General features: G+C 52.3%; 1 protein-coding gene across 1 annotated transcript in view; it reads left to right on the top strand.

Annotated features, from left to right (window-relative positions):
• The window catches only part of LOC100934717 (pericentrin), an 84,928-nt gene that overhangs the window by 34,891 nt on the left and 33,483 nt on the right, over nucleotides 1–16,554 (top strand). Inside the window, 6 exon segments of the mRNA XM_031968292.1 lie at nucleotides 645–878; nucleotides 3,685–3,822; nucleotides 4,320–4,466; nucleotides 7,904–8,055; nucleotides 14,376–14,551; nucleotides 15,386–15,627. Of these exon segments, the coding sequence (XP_031824152.1) occupies nucleotides 645–878; nucleotides 3,685–3,822; nucleotides 4,320–4,466; nucleotides 7,904–8,055; nucleotides 14,376–14,551; nucleotides 15,386–15,627 (1,089 nt within the window).

Raw genomic sequence — 16,554 nt, 5'->3', positions numbered from 1 at the left:
AATCCCCTTGAGGCCATGCTTGCATCTTTCCCCAGGATGCCCTTTGACCCAATCTTCAGCCCCAGCCCTGGCCGGGGCTGGTGTTGCTTTGAATTGCTGGAAAAAGAAGCTATTGGTAAGAAGTGGGATTCTTCTTGTGTCCTCCAAATCCCCCGGGCAGGCTGGTGTCTTGTTGCTAGGATGAAATGTCCCAGCAGACGGCTGAGAGCTTTACTCTCCTTGACTACGGCCTCCTGGGAGATGCTCGACCACATCCCCTTTCCTAACAGGGTCCTGACAAGCACTGCATGTGAGCCTGGGCTCGAGGCCCGGACAAGTGAGCTCCTTTTTTCTGACGGGGGTAGTGGGAGCATCACGATGCGGGTCGGGTCACTGATGAGCTCCCAGGAGCTCACTTAGTCTACACTGAAATTGGCTGCCAGTTTAAAGGCAAGCAAACCAGGAAGTCCTTATTTTGGAGGAAAAAGACAAAACAGGTGAAGGGAAAAGGAGTTGGAAAAATTATTTCTTTCATGAATATTAGCTAGAAAACAGCGTAAATCTTTTCTTCATTGGGGGGTCAGCTCTGTCCTTGGTCAGGGTTCCACTCTCCAGAACTCTGGCCGGCATAAGGACAGGGCTCTTTCCAATGGTCCCTCTTGTAGGAGGACCTGCAGATGGCCCTTCACAACCAGAGGTGTTTGCTGGAGGAAGAAAACCACAAGGCTCTGGACAGGTTGGGCGAAGAGGCCCTCCGCATGGAGGAGCAGCACCGAGGGGCCCTTCAGGAACTCAAGGACATCCACGTGGCTGAGCTCGAGAAGCAGAGAGACAAGGCTGGCCAGCAGCTCCAAGAAGAGCTGGCCAGACTTAGGGCCCAGCACCAGCAGGAGCGAGAGGTGAGCCTTGGGGAAGGGTGGGCTGAGAGCCCTTGGACCTGGAAGGGGCTCATCTCTTCAACTATCTGGCCTGGCCTCCGGGTCAGTGATTTGCTCATCCAGAAATGAGCTGAAGCATGGTGCTGTTGATGCACCAGCCTTAGAGAGGGCCACGATCCTGGGGGAGGGAGGTGGGTGGGCAGGCCTTAGAGACGGGGTGGCTGGCAGGGATGCCCGGGAGTGCTCTAGCCCTCCAGCTGGGATCAGCTTCTTGACGTGGGCTGTGGCCCAAGGTTCTGCCTTCAGCACATTCTTGACCCTTCCTTGAAGGTGTGTCTGGAGCTGTCCCGCATAAGCTGGGGCCTTTTTAAAGCTGTCCTCAAGCCGCCTTACTTGGTTCTGGGCCCTCTTCATCTTTTTTGCCTATAAAAGTGAGGAAATTGGCGGCCGTGGCTCTTTCAGCTTGGATCTCATCTTTTAGCTCGTTCAGTCCTTGGGAATTAGTGCCCCTTGTCATGGTGGGGCCGACCCAGACACATTTAAATGTGCATTTAGGGTTAAATGCGTGCGGCCCTGCTGGTTTTTCTTGTGCAGAGACGCCTTTCTCTTTGTGTCTTAGATCTTGTTCACCAAACAGTAGTTGACACTTCTGCTCTAATTCTCAATTTGCAAGGGTGTTCCATTGCTCAGCATTTCATTTTCTAAGAAGTCTAAGACTGGATGATTGTGGCTCGTTTTTGCCTGGGAACACTTCGAGACTGGGCAGGGCAGGAAAGGCAAGGTGGCCTCTGGGTCTTTTTCGCCTTTTGTTACTATTTTAGCAAATTTTGTCGAGAATTCTGTTCCTATTTTGATCAGAATTTTATTGAATCCTTTCCTTTTCCTTGCATCTCTTTCTTTTTCTTGAGCTCTTTGATTTTGCTGTGACCTTCATTTCAGATAGAAGAATTCCTCCCTGCCCATGATGAGCCTTTGTGGATAACAGAATAAAAGGGAATAAGAACCATTTCAAAAAGGGCATCAGAATAGGAGAGCCCAGCTCAATCTGGGCACCGCTCTTTCCACCGACACTGGCTGGTGGGCCCCCACTTCTGGCCTGGCTACCCTCAATCATGCCAGCTTCTCTGAAGCCCATCTCCCTCATTTCAGGAGCTGTGGCTCCCAAGGCTTTCTAGGAATCTTGGTGGGGAAAGAGTGAGGGAAGGTCTCCAGTCTCCATCTTTGGGTTTCATTCCCATTTCCTGGTTCTCACTTGGGAAAATGAGTTTATCTGTAGATTTCCCAGCACATCCCTAAAGTGCTCCCTCTGGCCTGCTCCTCCTCCCTCTCTTTTACCTCCATCCCCTCCAGCCTACCAACAGGCCCAGGTCAGGCCCATCCTGAAGAAACCTTCACTTGCCGCCTCTGTCCCTGCTCACTTTGGCCTGCAATCTCTCCTGCCCTTTGAGCCAAACTCCTCCCAGAGCCCGTCTCCAGCAACCCTCCATTCGCTCTGCCGCCCTTCTTGGCCCCTCATAGCGCCCACCTGGCCCTCCCCACAGCGACCAGGGCTCTCTTAGTCCTCCTCCTTCCTGACCTCTCAGCTGCTGGGATGCTGTGGGTCACTTTCTCCTCCTGGATAGTCTTCCCCGTTTCTGGATCTCCTCCCCCTGTCTGGCTGCTCCGACTGGATCCTCTTCATGTCTCATCTTCTATCCCAGGGGTGCCTTAGGCTCTGTCCTGGGCCCTCTGCTCTTCTTCTTCCCTGCTGCCTCCCAGGGATCTCCTCAGCTCCTGGGGATTTCATGCCCATCTCCGTGCAGTCTCTCTCCCTTCCAGTCCATCCTCCATCCAGTCGTCCGGGTCCCGCCATGTCACTCCCGTCTCAGTAAATGTTGGTGGTTCCCTGTTGCCTCCGGGAGCAAGTTCAAGATGCTCTTTGACATTAAGAGCCAGCCCCTCACCACCTGCCCCTTCTTCCCTTTCCAGTCTTCCACCACTTCCCTCCCCGGTCCGTACTCTTGGCTCCCGGCTGCTCCATCCCTCCGCTCTGGGCCTTCTCTCCATCCATCGTGACCCCTGAGATCCCTGACTTCCTGCAAGTCCTAACTACAATTCTGCCTTTTCCGGGTTGCCTCGTCCGACCCCTCCTAAGTCTGACCCTTTCTCTGCTCATCGTTCCTCTTTATCCTCTACAGAGCTTGCTTTGGCCATATTTGTGTGTTGCTCTCTCCCCCTTCATTAGATTGTGAGCTTCCTGAGGAACAGAGCAGGCCCTATTTCCAGATCCTGGAAGAAACCATAAGGTGCCTTTGGGACTCTATGCTGAGGGGTAGGGAGGAGACAAGGTCAGTCAGGCCCGATCCTGGATGTCGGTCCTTCTGGCGGCTCTGTGTGTTTCCCTGTTTATTAGACACACTCCTTCCTCCCAGTGACCGCTGGTAAGAGACCAGACCACCTCCAGGTGAGAGACGATCTGAGAACATTAGCAGAAAGCATTTGAGCTTTGTCCTGGTTTAAGAAAGTAAGGACGTATCCCACCCTCCTTGTCTGTTTAAGAACATTTTTGATCTCGGCATCATGGAACATTTTTTGCGTGTGGCTGTTGTGGTTTGATTTCTCTGTCTGAAAACTGCCTGTTCGTATCTTTTAACCTTTTATCAGTTGGAGAAGATTTTTACACATTTGGCTTAGGGCTCTACATGTTTGAGAAGAGTGTCCTTCATCAGGAAAACTTGTAAAATGGTTTTCTCCATTGCCTGCTTTCCTTTCCCTTTGGCTGCATTGCTTTTGTTTGGGCACAAACTCGAAGTGACTTGTGACCGGCACCTTCCGTTTGCTCTTACAGGAAGATGCCCGAGCGGCATCTGCGATGCAGGAAGATGCCAAAGCGGCCCGACAGCAGCAGGAGCTGCTCTTTCAGCAGGAGATGGCGCTGCTCAAGGGGCAGGCCCAGGTCCTGGAGCAGCAGGTGGCCCAGCTGAAGGTAGGAGCCTGCTCTGTTTCCTTGATGCGGGCGTGTGCAAGTGGGCTTTGAGGATGTCCCACTTCTCCCCCAGCAGCGGGTATCTGGGAGGGTTCTTTTAAAGCACCACCAGCTGCCGTCTGGTAGCTGTGTTCTGCTTCTCGGCTCTGCTCTCTGCGGTCTCCCGTGTGAGCAGATCTAGGGTCTCTGATTTTAGGGGGCTCCACTTGGAGCTGATCTCTGAGGAGATGGGGGCATGAGCTAGCTTGGCAGCTGCCCTCCCTTCTGTGCAGATCAGATACTCTGGCGAATCATTTCCTAGTCAGATCATCTCAGTGCTGACCAGTAGATTTAGTGCTTGTCAGACAGAAGCAGGAAACCGAGTTAGTGGGAAGGTTTGCCCCCACCCCCGGGGCTGTCAGGTGCTCGGCCCTGCCTCCACAGGCCGCTCAGAGAGCAGCAGGAAGCAGGCGAAGCCCACTGGTGGCCAACCTGACATTGGGGGTCCTTATGTGCAGGACACGCTGGAGACGGAGAAGCGGGCTGCCGAAGAACAGGCCGAGGAGTTGGTGGCCCTGGAGAGGGAGAAGGCTCAGGGCGTCTGCCAGAGGGAGAAGGAGGCGCTGACCTCACAGCTGCAGGAGCAGAGTAGCCTCATCCTCCAGGTACGTATGCTGAGCGCTGGCCGGGGGCCACCCCGGGGCAGCGCCAGGATTTCTTCATTGATTCAGGCTCTGCTCTCTCATTGGCACTCGGTGATGGCGGGCATCTAAGTGCCATCTGGGTGGCAGGGTGCCAGCCGGCAGGGGGGATCAGGAAGGCCTCCTTCCTGTAGAAGATGGCAAGAGAAGGGAGTTGGGGAGGGATGGCATGTCAGACATGGGGCACAGCCCGGGCAGAAGCAGGGAAGTGGCAGAAGGAGGCTTGTGCCTGAGGAGCAGAGAAGCCAGTCTGGCTGGATCACAGCAGTCCCACCATGCTGTTCCCTCAGCGGCGCTTGCCAGGCCACAGGATCCTACCTGGGACTCTGTGAGGGTCTCCAAAGCCCTTTGCCCATTCCAAGCTCTGCCGCCACAGCACCTTTCTGTCTGGCTGTTTGTCCGCTGTTGCTTCCACCTGCCGGAAGCTCCTTGGTTTTGGCTCGGCCCGAATCACTTATCCTGGAAAGAGCCACGGCCATATGGGGAGCAGATGGCAGCTGTTTCCGGCCTCTGCTGGGGTCATTGTTCTGGAGATGGGGGTGCGGCAGTGGGGCCTGGCCTGGATGGCCCTTCTGGGCCATGGTTCTCCTGAAGGCAGGACCTCTTCCACTTGTCACCCAGAGGTGCAGGAGGCCCATAGCTCCCTGAGTGTTCTCATTTAAGCCTGTGCGCTAGGGGCCAGATCAGGAGCAATGTCCTCGTGTGGGCATCAGACTTCAGCCTTCGCTGCCCTCTGCATCTGGGCCTCCTCATGCTAGGTGACCTCCCTGGACTTGGCTCCTCGCTTTCATCCTCTTGCTCCTCTGGACCTTCTGTCCTGCTCCCCTTCTCCCCCCCCCAGGCCCCCCAGTGCATCCTCTAGTAACACTAAAGAGATTTTCTTAAAGTGCAGGTCTGTCTGATCATGTCGCTCTACCCTCACTCATTAAACTTCAGTGGCTCCCTGTCACCTCCAGGAGCAAATCCCAGACGCCCGGCCCCATTGCTGTTGTTAGGGCCTTCCCTCCAGGCCGGGCTGCCTCTAGCTTATCCTGCCCACTAGACTGAGCACCTTGAGAGCAAGGACTTTTTGGTTTGCTTTTCATTGTGTCCCCAGCATTTGGCACAGTATCTGGCACATAGTAGGGGCTGCAGTGGATAGAGTGCTGGGCCTAGAACCAGAAAGATCGAAGGTCAAGTCTGGCCTTAGACCCAGGACAAGTCACTTAACTGCCGTTTGCCTCAGTTTCCTCATCTTATCCAATCCAGGGTTGTTGTGACGCTCTGGTGAGATAATTGGCACATAGTAGGCACTCTGAATGTTAGCCGTTAGATACTATCGCCTGACCGGTGGGGTCTCAAGCACCACTCCACACGCTCAAGATGATTGTGCTGAACATTCAGTAGTAAGTAGCCCTGGGGGATGTTGGAGCCGGCAGTGGCCGCAGCCTAGTGCCGTGTTCTGGTGAGGGGGTTGCCAGCTCACTCCCCTCAACCCTCAGCACAAGCCGGAGCCTTATTTTTAGTTCTGAGGACCTTGTGGCAAAGAACAAGCTGCTCTCTGTTCTCGTTCTTGTTCTCTCCCACCGGGAGAGAGGAAGGGAGAGAAAGAGTGGAGGGAAAGAGGAAGAAAGAGGGAGAGGGAGAGACAGTCCAAATGGTGAAGGTCCTGAAGGGGCCAGCCCTCCTTGTTATATGGTAAGGAGTTGGAGGCCCAGAGAAGGGGAGCAACGGTTCACTGCTTGCGTTGGAGGGGAGACCCGGCATCTCTCCCAGTCCACTGCCCTTCCCTCAGGAGGTTTACTAGGGATGATTTCTGGCAATGAGACACCAGCTGCTGCCTTGTCTTCTGAAACTGCAGGCGATAGATTTTGGCCTTGTGACTTTGGTGAGACTTGGTCAATGCAAGCACCAGATATATTTGAAGAGACTTTGCTAACATAATCGGTGAAGTGCCTGGGAAACGGCCTGCCTGCGGAGCCTGCGAGGGCACCTGGACTTTGTTGAAATAGTTTGCTTTGAAAGTCAGTGTTCCGGCCTAAAGGCTTTCCCAATAGGAGCAGCAGCCGGTCAGAGTTGTTGGGCATTTCCCTGATCACGCTTTTCTTTGTCATTGGTGTCTGTGGAAATGACGCATGAAAGGCTAGGACCAAGAGTGACCTGAAGTCTGAAGACCTGAGTTCGAATCTTTGTGAGCTCCAGCCTAGAACTGGCAGACATGTCTCCTTGGCTGGAAATTGAGGGCCTGGGCCCAGTGATTTCTGCTGTCCCAACTGGAGCTCAAAATCCCCAGTCCTAAAAGTCCTCCACATCCAACCCTCTGTTCACACTTAAGGGGCGTGTGCGTGCATATATTTTAAAAGCATTCAACAGATTTGTTTGAGGAACTGCTGGTTGTTGTTTGCTGGTGGTTGTTTGCTGGTTGCCTTCCCCGCTGTCTGGTGAGCTCCGTGAGGGCAGGGGACGGTCTTTTGTCTTTTTTTGTATCCCCTGTGTTCTGCACAGGGCCCAGCACAAACTAAATGCTTGTTGACTACATTTTCACAATACTTCCTAGTCTTCTGAGGAGGTTCCAAAGGGTGATGACATTAAATAGTGGTGAATGAAGTCCTTTTGCCTTCAAAATTGCTGATTTTTCCCACCCCAGCTACTTTAGAACACCTTTTACTAAGGACCAACCTTCCTTGGAAGAAGATCCTAAGCCCAGCCAATTATTTGGAAATTCCAGAACTGGAGCTTTGTGCGTTTCTGAGTCAGGGCTGCTTTAATCAGAACACCCCAGTTCTCTACATTGGGCTTTCTTGGAGCAGCTTTGAGAGCTAAGTGGTACAAGCTGTATTATATGCAGGTGCTGCCTCAGGGTTTTTTCCCCTCAGTGATGATGTGGGAAACTGGATCCTGTGATTCGACTCTCCCCACACAGTACACACCCACACTCCCGTCTCCCCCCAGTATGCCCAAGTCTTGACTGACTCATTCTAGCTAGTGTAGGGAAGTGTTTCAGCCGTTGCCACCACTTTGATTTTTTCAAGGTCTCTATGGACCAAAGAGATTTGGGGGTTTTAATTCCGTTCCCCATAAAATGTTGGGTTTAGTAACTTTGTTCCTGACAGAGAGAGAGAGAGAGAGAGAAATAGAGAGAGAGAGAACGAGTGTGTGTGTGTGTGTATGTATCTGGGGTAGAGCTAGCTGTTATTTATTTTGATCTAATGAGTGACACCTGAAGGAGAAACCATCAGAAAAGCAGGTTGGGTGAGGGCTGCCTTCTTTGCTGACCATGGTGCTGAAAGGCAGACCTTGCAGCTGGAGCAGTGCAGCCTGGGTCTTTGTTCAGACTGTTTTCAGGGCAGTGTTCAGGAAGCATCTTTCCACATTTCACTGATGGCTCATCGAGTGTTGTTTTTGTTTCTCCTTCCCAACAGTTAAAAGAAAAAATCTCATCCTTAAATAATGAAGTAGCAGAGAGTCACAGAGAGCTGGAGAAGCTTCAGGCACTGCGTGAACGAGAGCATGAAGAAGAGACGAACCTATTATCTCTGCTGCAGTCTGACATGAGCCATACCCAGCAGGAAAGGTAAGTATTTCTGTGTCGGGCAGTGTAGGAGGTCATCTGCGATTTGCCCCTGTCAGTTTTGGGGCCAGTTACAGAAAAGGCTGAAGCTTTTGATGGAGCTAGTGGGAATTCTAGGCTTTCTAGCCATTGTTCTACTTCGGTCTTTAGTTTGGACTCTAAATGGATCGTGGCTCATCCATTAAATAAAGAGTGAAAAGGACTAATAGTCCTTTTTTCCCAGAAGCTTATTTTTGAAATAGGGCGTTGTGGTTTGCACATTGGCTGTCCCGTCAGATTGTAAGCTCTTCAAGGGCAGGGACTATTCTCTGCCCTTTGTATTCCCAGTGCTTTTCAGAGGGCCCGGCACGTCCAAGTTGCTTATTAAATGTTGACTGAGAGGATGGAATGGCTCATTTCTACAGGGAAACGGACAGCAGACCCTTGTTCTAAGGTTAGACATAAGAGCTGAAGGCTAGGTCAGCGTGGATGGTCTGCAACACATGATTGGAGCGGTGGAGGCTTCCCAGAACATGGCCTCTTGTGAACCTTCCCTTGCTCTCCTTATCACTGAGTCCCTCCTTCTCCTCCCCTCACATCTTGTGCCTTTTGACACTATCACTCTCTCTGTTCTTTCTCCAGACTCTGATGAGAGGCAACTCTTCTCACCAGACCCACTGTGGCTCTCCTTCTTTCCCATCTTCCCCAGCATTTTGTCTCCTCAGTTGTCTCTGCCCTAGCCCTGCTTTCTTCAGTCTTTCCATAGAGATTTGTCACTTCTTTGCCCACTTGACTCTCCCTCTATTTTTTTTCCCTTGACATTCCCCTCTATTCAGGAACCATTCTGTTATGTATCTCCTCCCTCTCCCTGCCGGCCCCCAGAAAGTTTGGGATGCTCATTGCCCTCACCTCTTTTCTCCCGCATGGTCAGCCCTCTGCAGTCTGAGCTCTGTCACTCGTTGAAAGTGAGCGTTCCAAACTAGCTGTCTCTTCCTTGGTCATCCTCATCTTGCTCCTGCATCTTCTCTCCTTGATCTACTACTTGTTGGGCTGCTTCTCAGCCTCCTTTGCCCTCTTGTTTGGTTCGGCCCAGAATCCTTCTCTCTCCCACTCCTCCCTCTCTCCTCAGTCAGTAATAAATGCTTGGGGAACTGCTCTTTTCCTTTTAATTCACACATAGCCATTCTCCAGTTCCAGTCTGCCTCTCACTCACGCCACTCACATGGCAGAGGCCTCCCGCTGGGCTTTCCTCCCTCGTGTCCATTCCCTGGAGGCCCAGCTGCAAGGATTCCTTCCTGAAGTGGATCCCTGCCCATGTGTCTCCTAAGTTCTAATGGCTCCTTCTTTTCTTTACGGTCACTTATGGACTCGTCTGCGAGGCTCTGAATCTTCCCAGCCTCAGCCCGATGGGGCCTGCCACCTTCTTGTGTGTGATGCCCTTCCAGCGGGCACCCTTTCCTTCTCATCCCTGCAGTTCCTTTCTCATGGTTCTTTATCCCATTGGCCACTCGCTTCTGGCAGAGTCTTCTGTCCTGCCTCTGCCTCTTAGACCCCCTGCTTTCTTCAGAATCCTGCTCAAAATTTCGAGAGGTCTTTGTGGGCAGCCTTTCCCTGTGTCCCTCTGCTCCCTAGCTGCTGCTGTGCCTTCCACGATCTTCTCCTTATTTCTTGTTCTGTGTGAAAACCGTACCCATGTGGGACACACGTGCATACACACGTACGTATGATATTCTTCTCCAGTTGGAAGGAAGCTCCAGGGCAGGAATTGTGACAGTTGCTCCTAGCATTGTGCCTAGTACACAGTAGGCACTCAATACTTGTTGCTTGGTTGTGTTGGTTTGTCTCAAAGATCCCCGTATGGACAAGTTCTTTTTCAGCCTTTGTCCTGTTGTGGCGTTCTAGGCACCCCGTCTTTAGGAGATGATGCCCTGACACCTGGTCCTTGGAGAATACGGTCACGAGAGGCCTCCACACTCACCCTGCAGCCTGTCAGCTGCTTGTAGGGACTTCTGTGAACTTGTGCCATCCGGGGTGTCTGCTGTCTCCCCCGTGGCACTGAGCACAGCCCCCAGCTGGCTCTCTTCTACGTGTCCTTCCTCCTGTCAGTCCTTGAACTAGTTGGAAGTTGGCCTAGCATTTCAGAGTCGCGGAAGTAATCTTGTTTTAAAATGTCTTACAAAATTGGGATCCCCCCACCCCCCGGCATTGAATGTCAGTACTCTTTATTGTTCAGTCATTTGCAGTGGTGTCCAAGGCCAGACCTGAATTTGGGAAGACTCTGGGATCCCAGTAGTCTCTCAGGGTCAAAGGGCATATATATATATATATATATATATATATATATATGAACAGCATTTTCCAGTTGCTTTTCAGAGCTGAGGAACCACTCCCTGCTCCACATCCAGGGTTTCTATGGTCCTCTTCCTGTGGTCCTTCTGACCATGGCTGTTTTTACCTTCTCTTTTTCTTTGAGCCAGAGGTGGTTTGCCTGTCACGGCAGGACTTTGTGCCAGCTTGGGGGGAGTATGGACTGGGGTGTCCTTCCTGGCCAGAGAAGCTCCGCCCAGGGGTCTTGGCCAGCATCTTTGTGTCCATTAGCTCTTCTCCCTTCTTGCTCTCTTCTTATCCCCTGGGGGTCAGCCCAATTTGTCACTCTGATCATGGGGGAACCCAGAGAGTCAACAGGGCCCAGAAGAAGGAAAAAATGGTGCATCTTCTCTCTTACATTGGCAGTGAGAGATTCCGCCCCCAAGGAAATTACTTCCCCTCTTAGAGCTTCATTTGACTCTTCTATAAAATGGAGATAACATTCCCTCAACCACTTAGCTCCTAAGCTCGTAGGAAAAGCAGAAAAAGCTTCTCTGTTCTAGACCTTTGGTGATTGTTCCACAGCTTCAAGGGCAGGGAGGATGACACTGGACTTTTAACTGAGTATCCCAGAATGCCACTCTTCAGGCAGCTCCATGTGCTTCAGACCCAATGAGACTTTTTCCTGCCACAGAACAGGCGGGGAAGCCCTGACTCACCCTTTAAAGGAGATGTTTTAACAATGATAAACGTGGCTTCTGTGAAATGACTTCACAAGCTGCAGCCGTCCAGACTTTCTAAGGCCTCCAATAGCCTCTCTCTGCTGTTTGCCCCAAGAGGTGCGGCACTCAGAGAGGCCGGAGTCAGCCCGCCTGCTATGGTGCCAGCCGGGCCAGAAGGCAGAGCTGCCAGCGGCCTGCAGAGACTGCAGACTGGCCAGGCCAGCCCTTCTAAAACCTCTGGCTGTCCAGAGAATGGCTCTCCCCGATTGGGGAGGAGTGGGAGCCTGGAGGCCAGGGTGATGCCCAGGGCCAGTGCCTCTAGTCAGCTTTGACCTTTTAGTGACTGCCCTGTGGGTGATAAGGAGGGAGAGCTGCGGGTGATATTGCCCAGAGGGTGATAGTCTCTGGTGCCCCCTGGCAGACTGAGTGGGGTTGTGAGGTTCTTTCTGGACAGACCTCCGTCTTCGTCTCCAGGCAGGAATACTTGCCATCAGCCTCGGAGGCCCCGGCTTGGTGGCCCTGGCTTGGTGGACAGTGTCCTTGGAATACTCCATGGCACTGTTCCTAGCAACCTTCAGGGTTCCAGGAGCAGAAGCCAGGGTGTCACAGAAGCCCCTGGGAATGGCGCTCGGGAGATGCTGAAAGCTGTGCCCAGGGCTAGCCTCTTGCCCCTTTTGTGTTGTCATTCCCCACAGTAAACTCCTTGGTGGATGTAAGTGAACCGTGCCAGGAAGTCTGTGTCTCTGCAGGCCGGTGGCAGCTCTGCCTTCTGACCCGGCTGACACCATAGCAGGTGGGCTGACTCTAGCCCTTTTTGGGGCAGCCACAGAGAGAGGCTGTTTGCCACGGCTGGGCCATCGTCTGGAAGAAGCCACGGCTTTTAGAGAACGTGCTCTGAAGTTGGGATGTGGTTTTGTCTTGCCTGATGTGTGACCACGAAGTGGGGGCCCCAAGGCCCCGGGTGCAGCTTGTGTGCATTTTAGGGCTCTTGTTTGTTGGTGTCTTGTTGTTTTGGTTTGAGTATGTCATGAAGATGTGAGATATTTTAGCTTCCCTGCAGTAATGACAATTAATTACTTCATTTCTAAAGGAGATCGGTTTGCCATGTCCAATGGACGTCCTGTGTAGAGTGTTAGGGATCGGTTTCCTCTGTTTCCAGTGGTCAGGGCCACACTTGATTTTTCTGAGATTCCCGATGATTGTCGAAAGCTTTTGTGGAGTAAATAGAACGTGGCCTGGCCTGGGAAGCGTGGAGACAAAGAGCCATTTGGAAATCCCCTACTCTCCTTGCCTGCGCCTTTAGCTGGCAGCCGTTACCGGCCTGTTACCGGCCCACCTCCATGCAGGGCCTCCTGTTCTCAGGCCTCCCAGGTTAGGAGGGAGAGGGAGGTCTGCCCAGGAGGAGATGTCACTCGCTCAATCACTTCTTGAGCCCTGAGCCCTCCTCTCTTTCTAGTCCTTCTTTCCCATGTGGCATTTCCTTCCATGCACTCTCCTCATTACCCCTTTGTCATCTGCTTGCTTTGTGGTGTCAGCATTGGAATAGGAGGGCCAGGAGTGTCTTGTACCTCAAAGAGCCCATCCAGGAGAACCCACTGAGGGCTAGAGGCCCAAGAAACCGTTGAAATCCAGAACCACAAAGCGTCTCATGTGTCACCATGGTGTTACAAAGCTTTGGAGCCAGCCAGGTGACCCGAGGACCCTTGATCACTCTAGCAGAATCCAGGTGCAGAGAAACGGACCAGGAAGAAACCCTGGGCTAGAGGCTGGCTCCTCCTGTCCGGCCTCTTCACTGACGCCCAGAGCTCCCGTGGCCAGAAGGGAGACCCAGACCTTCCTTTACTAGTCTTGTTCTCCCCAGCTGGAGCCCCTCTGCTCTGGGTTCTCTGAACCTTTCTTCTACCTTGGTTCTGCTTCATCTGAAGGCCTGCTAACGAAGAGAAGGACCAGAAGCTGCATTGGGGGCAGGAGTGGAGTGCTGCAGGATCCACTCCTGGCTCCTGGACCTTAAGAGAAGAATCTGGGCCCCTGGGTCTGTGGCAGCTCTAAGCCTGTGAACTCTCCCCAGTGTGGGGGTGCTTCAGTGGAAGCAGCTTTTTATCAGAGGCGCTTACTGACACCAAGCCACGGACGTGAGCTAATGAAATTTGTCGGGGTCCGACAAAGCGGAATATGAGACAGAGATGGGAGAGACAGAGACAGAGAGAGTGTGTGTATGTGTACAGAATCTTGGCACTGAGGTACCAGAACTGCAGAAACCCAAAGGCAGAGCCCTGTGCCAGAGTCCAGGTGGATGGCACCACCTTGCCCCTCTGGGTGGTTTCTGAGCCCTTATTTCGATGAGCCTGGGCACTGATTAATTCCCATTGTGTGAGCTGTTTTGGGAGCTGGGATTCCCCAGCCCTGCTAGTCCCCAACCCTACCCCTGAGGATGTGATGGATAACCACGGCAGGAGCCCCCCAGGGGCAGGGGCTGCACTGAAAGCAGTGGGTCCAGGATGGCCCCTGCTGGCAGCTGCAGCCTTGCAGGGCTTTGGGGCTCTAAGTCAGAACCGTGTTGGACTCTAGTTTGGCAAACACTCCCTGGAACAAATAGTGAGTTGAGTTGAGCCAGGATCCTTTCAGTGGGTTGAGGCAGTGTTTTGGAACAAAGATCCCTGATCAAGAGGCGCCCTGCCGGGAGATCCCGATCTGCCCGGCTAGAGGTTAGGTCCTGGGCACCCATCCACTAAGGTTAGAAATGAGCAGCAGCAGCACGGCGAGACGTGATTCTGAGGGGGAGTAGCTTCGGCCACGCTGAGCGTCGTCACCCCGCTTCAGCCTGGGGCAGCTGCTCATGTGAGTGCCCGGGCTCCCAGGAAATGGTAGATGGGTCCTTGAGGTGCCCCATAAGGCACGGAGGCAGTGACTGCTAGGGAGCAGGGCAGCCAGCAAGGCCTTCTGGGAGACTGGGGGGAGAGCGCTTATAGGTAATTCTCCAAGCACCCAGAAATTTCCTTTTGTGTATTGGGAAAAATCGGTTCATTCTCTGAAGTATTTAACAAAGCCTGTAGGGCTCTCTTGATGCTGCCTCTTGCAGACAACTAGACCCAAGTGATGGCCCTTCTCCTTCCGGTCCTTTGCCCTGGCAGCCAGCCTCCAAGGCGTCCACATTGGGCCGGCAACCGCCGGCAGCCAGAATCCTTTGGGTCCTGATGGCTGAAGATCCACGAGAGATCTCTGGGAGGGCAGGTGGCGGCTCTTATTCTCTGGGTTTCATGCACCCCATGGGCATGACGTTCACTCCAAATTATTGTCTTCTGCGCTTTGATTTAGGAAAACGCTGCAGGAAACAAACCAGCACCTCCTGAGTCTGTTTGGGGACACCCTGAAGGCCGCCATTGCCATAAAGAACCAGATCAGTAAGAGGATCGGGGTCTGTCTGGACGAAGATTCCCTGGGCAGAGAAAGCACCGCCATGGGGAGGCAGGAGCAGCCAACCCAGGACACGTGTGAGTCCCAGGGATGGTGCTGACTGCTCCCCATGGGTGCCGGGTTTCCTTCTGATTCTCTCCCCTGCCTTGTATGAGGGGCTCTGTAGCTTGGCAACCCTTTGACCCGAAGTGGATGCTCAGCCAAGGGAGCCCCGGGAGAGAGCTAGCTCCGAATCCCACCCAGGGTCCCCCTTAACAGCCTCACCTCTCCAGGGCTGACCTTGTGAAGTTTCTTCCAGCTCAGAATTTTTGTTCCTCTGAATGTAACACGTCACAGATGCCGCTCTGAATTGGCCATAACCAGTCTCGGGTTCTTGGGTAAAGCCTGTGCTGATCCAGGGTGGATCCTGTGGTACAGAAGGGGGCTTTGAACCTCTCAAGGAGGTGGCCCTGGTCTGCTTTGGGGTCTTTCTCCGTCTTTAATATAAAAAGATGAAGCTTGTTTCACTAGTGACTAAATGGAAGAGTCTCTCACAGTTCTTGCCTGGAGTTCCCCTCCCCCAGGGAGACTGCCCTAGCAGCTAATTCCCAAAGATCCCTTCCCCAGCATCGTGGGCCCGATGTGGTCGTCAGTTGTACTCACATTGTGGGGGGATTGAGACAGCTGAGAAGTCATGTCATTCTGCCATTTTGTTGAGGTTTCAAAGTTCTTTACCCTATCCTCGTTAAAACTGATGGGGCTCCCATCTCCCATGGGCCTTTTCTCCAAGGACCAGGGTCCGCTTTGGCTCGCAGTATTCTTGCCCAGGTGGGATGTGGCCAGCCTTCCCTGTGGGGCCCTCCCTGTTAGCGAATGCAGGCCCCGGCCCAAGCCGCATCCCTGCCTTGATGCTCTGGCTCCTTGCCTTGCAGGCCAGCTGCCCACGGACGCAGCTCTTCGAGGTCCCATTCCTCCCCTGGAGTTCGATCAGACCTTGCCTGAATGTGACGAGACATTGCTGGCTGAGACTGACATAAGTTGCCACGTCCGAGAGAGCTTCTTTTTGAGTCCAGGAGTCACGATGGAGTGTGAGCAGCCCATCAGGAGGATCTACCAGAGCCTTGGGGTGGCTGTGGACAACCTCCTGGAGATGATGCTGGATTCCAATAAACAAGTAAGGCTCAGGTCCTCCCTGCTGTCAGCCCGGAGCTCGGGGGCACCCTTACGATAGAGGCCTTGCCCTGCGCTCGCCCTTCTCTGAGCCCTTCTGGAAACCAAGAGAGTGGGGAAGGGGGAACTGCGGTTTAACAGGACGAGGTCGGACTTGTTGATTTCTTCATAGCCGGCCCTAAACCAGGCAGCCCATTTTCTTTTCGTGAACACATTTTTGTTTATTTCATCAAATGATTCCCGATAAGATTTTAAAAAATTAGCATTCTTTTTTTTTTTTTTTAAATAGCCTTTTATTTACAAGTTATATGTATGGGTAACTTTATAGCATTAACAATTAGCATTCATTTTTTAACGATGAGTTCCAAATTCCTTCCCTGTCTCCTGCCCTTCCCCCCACTTTAAGAAGGCAAGCAGTTTGTTATTAATCAGTAACATTCTATGTATGATGTCTTGCAAAACCCATTTCCATAGTCGCCATGTTACAAAAGAGAGAGCAGTATGTTTTTGATGTGTGCCCAGAGTGCTCATGGGAACACGGGTTTCTTTTGGAGCCAGATGTAATAGGTGTAAACATCCTGGCAAATGGTGCAGTGGGAGGAGCTTTGGTCCCTGACTGGGTTGTATGATGACCCTGTGATTTAAACTTTTTTTCTGGTTATATGCATACATTCATTTTTTATTATTATTTTATATTTTATTTACAAGACATATGCATGGGTAATTTTTCAGCTTTGACCTTTGCAAAACCTGTTCCAACTTTTCCCCTCTTTCCTCCCACCTCCTCCCCTAGATAGCAGGTTGACCAATACATGTTAAATATGTTAAAGTATAAGTTAAATACCATATATGTATAAATATCCATATAGTTATTTTGTTGCACAAGAAAAATCGTACTTAGAAATAAAGAAAAATTAATCTGTGAAGGAAA

Source organism: Sarcophilus harrisii, chromosome 4 (assembly GCF_902635505.1).
Source record: "Sarcophilus harrisii chromosome 4, mSarHar1.11, whole genome shotgun sequence".
Lineage (NCBI taxonomy): Eukaryota > Metazoa > Chordata > Mammalia > Dasyuromorphia > Dasyuridae > Sarcophilus > Sarcophilus harrisii.
The sequence above is the reverse complement of the archived record's forward strand: the minus strand, read 5'-3'. Positions and strand labels throughout refer to the sequence as shown.